The sequence below is a fragment of the Hordeum vulgare genome, chromosome 5H (genome assembly GCF_904849725.1).
Source record: "Hordeum vulgare subsp. vulgare chromosome 5H, MorexV3_pseudomolecules_assembly, whole genome shotgun sequence".
Taxonomy (NCBI): Eukaryota; Viridiplantae; Streptophyta; class Magnoliopsida; order Poales; family Poaceae; genus Hordeum; species Hordeum vulgare.
Window position 1 is genome coordinate 11,299,195 of NC_058522.1, and position 8,928 is coordinate 11,308,122.

At 44.0% G+C, this 8,928-nt stretch overlaps 1 protein-coding gene across 1 annotated transcript; it reads right to left on the minus strand.

Moving 5' to 3' along the window:
* Positions 1-327: 327 nt before the first annotated feature.
* On the minus strand, positions 328-4,736 carry LOC123399110 (disease resistance protein Pik-2-like). Its single transcript, XM_045093532.1, has 3 exons — positions 3,845-4,736; positions 774-2,528; positions 328-595 (listed from the first exon to the last, which is right to left on the minus strand). Exons 1-2 carry the CDS (start codon positions 4,651-4,653, stop codon positions 800-802), a joined length of 2,538 nt encoding a protein of 845 aa, XP_044949467.1. The 5' UTR covers positions 4,654-4,736; the 3' UTR covers positions 328-595; positions 774-799.
* Between the last annotated feature and the right edge of the window lie 4,192 nt (positions 4,737-8,928).

Here is an 8,928-nt window from a genome sequence, read left to right on the forward strand (position 1 = left end):
ATGTTACTACATATGAATTTACACTTAAACCAACAAAACAACGAAGTTTAGGTATTTTAAACATTCCAACCGCTTATAGCCACATGGTGAGCCAATAAGTAGCCAAACAACAGTTTTCCCTAGAGGACTTCTCTCATCACAATAGTTTTGACAGTATAGCTAATTCAAATAAATATGATCATACAAAAATGCTATTCCAAGTAGCAGACACGACATTTAAAGATACAAGATGGAATACAAACGATCCATTATTTATGTTTGTTAAATGTAAACGAAAGTTTAAACGCAAGAGGTGTGCTTCGGTAACCTCCTCCCCCCCCCCCCCCCCCCTCACACACACAAAACGTACAAAGGAGAACGTATACTCACCTCGTATTATACACTACAGGCTACCTTACATATGCAATACGAGATGGGTATACGTATGGTTGTCTATAATATACATTAATAGAGTACAATATAAGGTGGATATATGTTTCCCCTTTTACATTTTATTGGGGGGTGTACCGAAGCAAAAGTGTAAACGCAATGGTACCAACTGGAGGATGTAGCACGAACTTTGGTTTCGCTTGCACCTCTCATCTTTTATTAACACCTACAAGTGTATGAAAACAGCTAGCACGTTAAAAACATATAAATCTATTATGCAACATGATAGAGGAAAAAAGAAGAAGGATTACGTTCCAAACAAATAAGAAAACATTTTTTTGTGACAAAGAAGACATCAATTAATAAGTGTTAATTTATTAGCAGGAAAACGAAGAAAATTATACCAGAAAAGTAGCCAAAATCCCCATAGCTAATCCTCAAACCAAACCAAGGTGGGACGGTTAGGATGTTCCTCCATTGCTTTCTCCACAGCAGCCTGCGGCACAGATACTTCATCATCATACACACTGATGCAAAGATGGCACAACTTGGGCAAGCCTCTCAGTATCTCCACGTCTCTCGCATTGATCACTTTCATTGTGATGCATAGTTTCTCAAGGTTGACGAGTGAGGCCACCCATGTCGGAACCTCCGATACGTAGTCCCCCGAGATGATAAGCTCACGAAGGCCGCAGTGTGGATCGGGAAACCATGAACGCTTGAAGTACTCATCCGCTGCTTCCTTTACATAGATGTCCAGAGACTCAAGGCCTGCTTTGCCGAGCTCACAAATGGAAGAGAGAAACTCCTCCTCATCCTCCTCGATCTCCTCCTCCTCTTTTTCGAAATTAACATCACAATTACCCATATCATACATGTTCCATATTATGCCCAGCTTCCTCAGTTTTTTGAGTTGGCCAAGCCTCTTTAGAAATTCCGTTGACTGAGTATAAATATTGAGACCTTCCAACACTCGCAATCCCTCAATGGCCGCAATTTCATCCGGTACTGTGTCATAACCATTGACATGTAGAGTTACATAACAGTCCAACCGTTCTTGGATGATCATAGGGATTTCCATTAGTTTTTTGTATCCTTTCACGTCAATCTTCAAATGTTGCAGCCTTGCCACCTGCTCTGGAAGCTTCTTGACGGCATTCGCATGTTTGAACCTCAGGTACTTGAGGTGCAACAAATTTCCAATACCTGCAAGGTGATCATCTTCTAACTGTGAACAATCTTCAAAGTCCAGAACATGCAAGAGTGGAAACTCTGACAAAGATGGGATCTTCACATTACGACCAAATACATGGAGTGATCGGGCACTAGATACATCAAGACCCGACGGAATCTTGCCGTCATTCTGTAAAGACACTCGACGAATCTTGGCCTCGGTATCAGGATTTATAACACCATGTACGCCTACTATAGTAACAAAGTTACCTTCAACAGCCTTAGATACAATGAAATCATGAACAGTGCCATGAACACGATAACTCTTCACCTCGTCCCCAAATGTCTCGTCCATCTTTGCAGCCTGGATCAACCCCCTATTGATGAGCTCATTGAAACACATCTCCCCCGACTCATATATTGTATAACCGACTCTTTTCTGAATGAATCCCTCGCCAATCCACCGCCTTATCAGATTCTCCTTCTCAATATTTTGCCTCTCTGGAAATATGCTCAAGTACAATAGACACGTTTTAAGATGAGGAGGAAGATCCAAGTAACTAAGGGATATTATGTTTACCATGTCTTCGACGATAGAGTTTTGTAGTGCCGGACCAATTGAATCCTTTACTTGCTCCCATATTCCATTTACACTTGCCTTATAAGCCAACACAGCACATATAGCTATGATTGCCAAAGGTAAGCCAGCACATTTATCCAAGATCGGACCAGAAATCCCTTGAAGGTATGATGGACATTTTTCTTCAGAGTTGAATAGTCTTGCGTAGAATAATTGCCTCGAATGCACCATACTAAGAGGCCTTATATTGTATACATGTCCTCTGAAAGTTGAACAACATGATTGAGCGACGGCATGTATGCGGGTAGTGATAATTATTTTACTACCAGAACTGGTTGTGGGAAATGCACACTCAATAACCTTCCATATTTCCACATCCCGTATATCATCAAGTACAATAAAGTACCTGCAAATATATATAAATAAAAGTTGTGCTTACTGAGAAAAAAGAAGCTGTAAAGGAATTCGAATATCCATAAGGATATATTTGTTTGGTCACACGATCAGGGGAAGTTTCGACAGAATTTGCACTAGAATGGATAGTTCACAGTTCATTAAATGTATCCTGCACTTGTACACTACTATGGCCTGGTAAAAACTAAAATAGTTTGGAAACTAAAAACTAAAATCGGGGACGGGCGGGCGCGTCAAGGAGCGTGCTGTCAGGATGGGCGGCGCAGGGCTCCTCCACCGTATGCGTGGCCCGGAACGGACGGCACTGGGACGAGGCGGGGGCGAGGCGGGCAGCGCCGGGGCATGCCGGGGTGCCAGGGCGAGGCATGCCATGACCGGAGATGGCTCGCCGGGAGGGGAGGAAAAAAGGAAAAAAAAAATGAGCTACGCTAGGATATAGTTTCATTTACGGGGTCTCTCTGTCCGAGGCAATTTCGCGTCGTAAAAACGATTTATAGTTCCCCTTATACACGTTTTTAAGGATCTTCTTTTCCAGGGTCTGCTAAAGATGCTCTAAGTAATGTTGTTCAGTAATGAAGACGTAACAACTAAATCTCTCTCTTTCAAATGTTAGCTTGCATATAGCATATGGTTGTCATTCACGCTGCCTCTAACTGGCATCCACCTGAGACTGTTAGTAATATGTATGAATGCCCACAAACTAGAAGTTGGAGGGAAAACAGTTGAGGCGAATTCTCAAGAAAACCGTTGAGAAAAAGTAGAAATGGGAGAAAAACAATCAAATGGGACGAGGGGAAGAGCAAAAATGCTGTGTGGTGAAATAGGTAACCCTGGGGCTTCTTTAGATAAGTGGAGATTTCAGCTCATAAGCACTATAATTAAAATTTATAATACCGCATAGTTTTATTTCAGAGTTTTGTGAATTTAGGATAACGTACAATTATTGTTATAAAAATTTCGCTTATACATGAGAAATGTAAAAAACGTACACATACACCTAAATACTTGGACCCATACTATATGTACTACCGCCGTTACGGTTTAGAAGGCGTACTTAGAAATTATCTTGAACCTAGGTAGCTATTGATTGGCTGTGATATGGACTGAAATCAGCATTCACACTACGCACCCATGAGTATAACGAAGTAACAATTAGTTGTTAGGAGTAAATGCAATGCGTGTTAAACCTTGTCTATTATGGAAATGCACGTAAATTTAACCATGTCTTTTAAATCGTGACAAAGGGAGTACTAGTGAATAGTGGTTCAAAAAATATATTAAAGGATAGTTTAAATTTTGAAGCCATACTGTTTGTCTTCGAGGAAGTCTGAAATCATGGTGACAAGCTGTCGTAAATCCTCGTCAGGAGAAGGATAATACGAACGGTTCAGTTTCTTGTAAATGGCGCGGATAACCTGGACCTTGTCTGAACTCCGTGGCACGGAACAGAAAGCAGCATGGCAATTGAATTGGATTTGCTTGAGGTCTTTATAAACTTGTTTTGCCAGAGTTGTCTTGCCCATTCCTCCGGACCCAACAATGGCCACCAAGCTTGGGTTTGGTTGCTGCTGCGTTGACTCTGAATCAGAACCGGTGAGTAGTTGGATGAGCTCTTCCTTGGGCCCATCAATGCCGACGAGCTCGGACGACGCGTTGTTGACGGTGGCGAGAGCTCTACCATCATCAACCTTGGGCCTCTTGTGGTGGCTGTGCCTCTCGGCGACCTTGACGACCTGCTCCTTGAGATCATCGACGGCCGTGGCGATCATCTGGTGACGAGCCTTGGTACGGCCCAGCATGGCCTGCATCTTGTCCAAGAGTCCGGCCAGCTCGGCGGACTTGTCGGGGACGCTAGCCATGATGAAGCCGCCGAGGTCGTCGTCGATGTCGTAGGAGAGCTCCCGGATCTCGTGCATGCAGGCCTTGTCCTGCGAGCTGTGATCCTCTTCCTCCTCCGACTTGGTGAGGAGGAAGGCGTCCATGGCCGCCAGCTCGCGGGTGAGGAGCTCGACCTCGCCGCGCACCTCCTTGTACTCGTCGCCGAGAAGCGCGGCCAGCTTTGCCAGCGCGGGCTGCAGCGCCCCCGTCGCTGCGCTCACCAGACCCTCCTCCTCCATTGTTGCGGCCGGTGTTGCTTAGCTCAGTAGTCGGATCCGTCTCTCTTTTTACTACTCCTATGTGGGAATCGTGGGTGATGGGTGATGGGTGGAATTAATGGTACATGCTACCGGTAAACTTATATATATTTGAGAGATCAGTAGAATAACCGGAGGAGCCTGCACGTCGCCCACCTCGTCGCACGCTGGAGGATGAACGTGGCCTAAAATAAAACGATCCATACCGGCGCGTTAAACGGGTCTCAGACACCCGAACTAATCGACACCCCTCATATTCAATTTAAATATAAAACGGATACAGACACGTCCATCACGTCATACTTATGACCTATTTCATCAAAAATTACATCAAATTCATCAAATCCTTTCCTCTCCTCCTGTTTCCCTTCAATCTTTCTCGCATCCGAGCCCTCGCTGTTTGCCATCCTTGCTCCTCACCCTCGTCGCAAGTCCCGATCTACCGCCCTATATGTCGTCCAGCCCGTCCCGATGGACGCGACAGAGGTTGCGTCCGCCTTGTCCATCGACGTCCCGTCGTCGGATTCGTCGTGCAAGCCGGAGAACATCGCTTGGAGGGACCGATGAGGACGCAGCGAGAGAGGGAAGCGCCGACGGTTCAGGAAGAGGATGCGGACATGGACGAGCAGGTATCCCCTTTGCGGTGCCTGGGACCATATACCCCATCCATCCAGCCGCCAACAAGGATCGCGTAATCGTATCAGGTTGGGACAGAGGAGGATCCGATGGTCGGTTGGGGCATTCCACATAGCTTTTCGCCCACGCAGATGCCGGCGATGGACGCGTGTCACTCGTCACAACTGGTTCGGGCGCGGACAAGCACCATGCCAAAGGATAACCGGCAAGTGACTGGAAACAAGTGGAATAAGGCAAGGGCCTCCCGTGATGCCGTGGCTATAAGAATGTCCTTCACATGGAACATTTTTTCAATGAAGGGCGACAACAAAAAGGAGAGGTACAAGCTTATGTTGGATGCACAAAAAGAAAAGATGTATTGAAACCGAAAGAGGGCGGAGAAGAAAAATTCAAAATTGAAAGGGAGAAGACCGAATTGGACAAGCAAGAGACGGTGATCAAATGAAAGTTCGGGAAGGCATAGAAGAAATTAAGCTTGAGAAGGAGATGATGCAAATCGCACGGGGCACAAAGGATGTGAAGATGATGTTGACAGATGAAAACCTATTGAATGAACAAGCAAAGAAATGGCTTGTGAAGAAGAAGAAGGAGATCAACGACAATAGAAAGTACGAGGTGGAAACGAAATCTAATGCAACAGCGAAGCATGTGGCAAGGATGCAGGTGAAGCATGCGACCAGATGAAGGTAGAGCAGGGCACAAGAATGGCCTCGAAGCATGCAACATGAATGGCGTCTTACGAGTGATCCGGCCAGCCAGCAGATGATCCATTACGCTCGGACATTGATCTCATTTTGTCATATTTGGATTGTTGAACTGTGAATTGTTTTGCTTTGTCGTATTTGTTTCTAATTATTGAATTGAATGACTTGTATGGTATAGTCAACGTATATAAATTGCATGAATTTAAAAATTCATATTTAAGGTTTATAGATGTACGATAGATCAAATAAGAGGCCGCCCGACATTTTCCACATACACGTCCAAACGCATCCACAACGGGTTGTCCGTAGACGCGCCTCAACACATCCACAAACATATAAATGGCCAAATTTGACAAGTCCAATTCTATATGCTCTAAAACAACTTCAACAAGCCAACCTTTTAGTCCGTTTGAATTGCGAGGAGGGAGGTGTCCGGCCCTTGTCCATTATTTCGTGATCAGGAGGTCCTAGAGATTCATTATTTTTTTTTGTTTTTGAAAAGAAGGTTCAAACCTTCGACCTCTTGATCATAATAATACATACAATCATTGTTATAATCTATTAAGCAAAGTATAAAAAGTAAAAAAAAAAATCAAAGCCAAATCATTGTAAAGAAATGAATAAAACAACCATCGCTTTAAAAACGGATCTGTTGATAATCATATCAGCCAGTACTCGACGTTAGGCCAAAGAGTCGCTACTTCATCCTCCCCGTGGCAACATCTCGCCTGCTAAAACTATGGCGTGTAATACTGGCCGTTGGATCTCCCGCGCCCTTGATCGACCCTCGCTTAAATCACCTGCTAAACTATGGCGTTGGCTGAGTTGTTCACATGTCTGCTGTACTGCATAGCATCGAGTTGCTGTTGACTTCCTGCCCCGGCCATCCATTTTGGAAAACTATCACCTGCTAGACTAATTAATTTAATCCATGTGTATATCGATCCAGACTGGGAGGCAGTTAAGCTATTTAATTCATGTGTGATCTGCATGTCAATTAAACTAATCCATGTGTAATCTGCATGTTATCAGTTTCAAAAGATACGGGTTCCAGTCTACACTTCTTCCATTAGTAGCATTATCAGTCTAAAGATAAAAATATTATGTGTCACCGTAGCAAAGCCAGCTCTCATTTTTGTGTTGCTTAGATAATGGAGGAGCACCTCCCGGCCTCATGTGTTGCCGGTTCTGCTGTCATTTCGGGTTAGGATCTGGGTTCATGGAGGGCCGCATCTTAGAGCAACTTTACCAAATCATTTACATCGCTCCGACCCATAAAATAACCGCTAGTTTACGGTTTTACGCGAAAAAAATATCCAAACAAACCCATAAATGTGTTCGACCTTTAAAATTATATAAGGGGTGCAATAGATTGCCCTCTCTGACCCGCGAATACATAGTCCTCCCTTCCCCGTCGGTGCCCTATGTCTTGCGAAAGTGGTTGGCGGGAGGCATTTCATCCTGCATTTGTTCCCCTCCCCATCCCGCAGCCATCTGGGACCGTCGCTGCCTTCGATTGCGGCCATATCCGCCGATGGAATCACGTTGCCGGGTCGTTGCAGACCCCGCTCCGACCGGCCCCGGTGAGTCCTTTTGTGCCCCCCCTTCTAGTTCGATATAGCGAAAGATTTGAAGATGAATTTCTGTTCATGTAAGCTCGGGTGCCATTTGTAGATGGATTTGAGCCCTTGCAAGGAATTTTTGCTTGAGGATTCGTCCTTGTCCGATGACTCTCACATAGAGTCGCTGCTCGAGAGCCATCGACAACATATGGTGGTGGTGGTGCTCGCTATGAAGGAGCACGAGGAACGGAACCGAAAGAGACGGAGAGGTTCGTCGGCCGTCTTTGCATCCCTCACAACCGCCATTAAGGTTTGCCACTGTTGGTCTTACTCCTCTTTTTTTGGGACAAGCAAACCCTGAAGGACATCATGACATGTTGTGTGTTTTTTCAGGACATGATCATCAAAGATGAGAGGGACAAAAACGTGGAGTTCTTCTATGACAATGTCGGTAGCCGTGTGAAGTCAGCTAGATACCCTGACCGCATACAAGCATTCCTTCATACATATCGACGGATTGAAGACGCAAACACCCACTATCAGCTTCACGAAGATCTCATTGAGCACCATTGCAAAGACATGGGCAAGAAAACCTACCATTTATTCATTCATTTCATTTAATTCATGTATGATTTGTATCACTCTTGTATTCGGGACAATTCTTGTATTGAATTATTACTTTAATTCAATAATTTTAATATTTATTGTAATTTGAATGATTGTTATATTATAGTATTAATATATATATTTATGTTTAATTTATAATTCAGTGTAATATGTGCCATATAAGTCAAATGCAGAAAATACCACACATTTTGCGGGCTGGCACGGTTTGCGACCGCACAAACCCCGCATCGCGGAACTGTAAAACAGAATATTCGATGCGGGGTCTGTTTGGCCACACCACACGCCATCCCATGGAACGCGTTTTGCGTGAACTGTTAACGTACAATAAGGGTCCATGATATAAATGATCTGTTAGAGTTGCTCTTAGCGAGACATGAACGCGTATTTTACTATCCTTTCAAGACAAAGCAACAAGTAGGATTAGAATTGTTACATGCATTGCAAGCGGTCAATGTTGGGTAAAATCAAACTAGATTAAATATAATGACATAATAGAATTGGAATTCTCATTCATGTTGCATGTTGATGCTTGGCTACATTTGGAGGTAAGCCTTTTTTTATGTATATTGCATGTTGAGGTGACATGCTTGCTTGTTGAGAGAAATATATTACTATGGCCTAGCTATTTAGATGTAGGAAATTAATCACAACTTAAGGATTAAGATAAGATATCATAAGAAATCAATCACTGGGATCATGTGTGATCCCTGTACAGTTGGCTATAACCG

Excerpts from the sequence above, each read along its gene's own strand:
- LOC123399110 (XM_045093532.1), bottom strand. The coding sequence starts at position 4,653 with ATGGAGGAGGAGGGTCTGGTGAGCGCAGCGACGGGGGCGCTGCAGCCC. Across the intron at positions 2,529-3,844 it reads GACTTCCTCGAAGACAAACA|GTACTTTATTGTACTTGATG; the intron begins GTATGGCTTCAA and ends ATATATTTGCAG.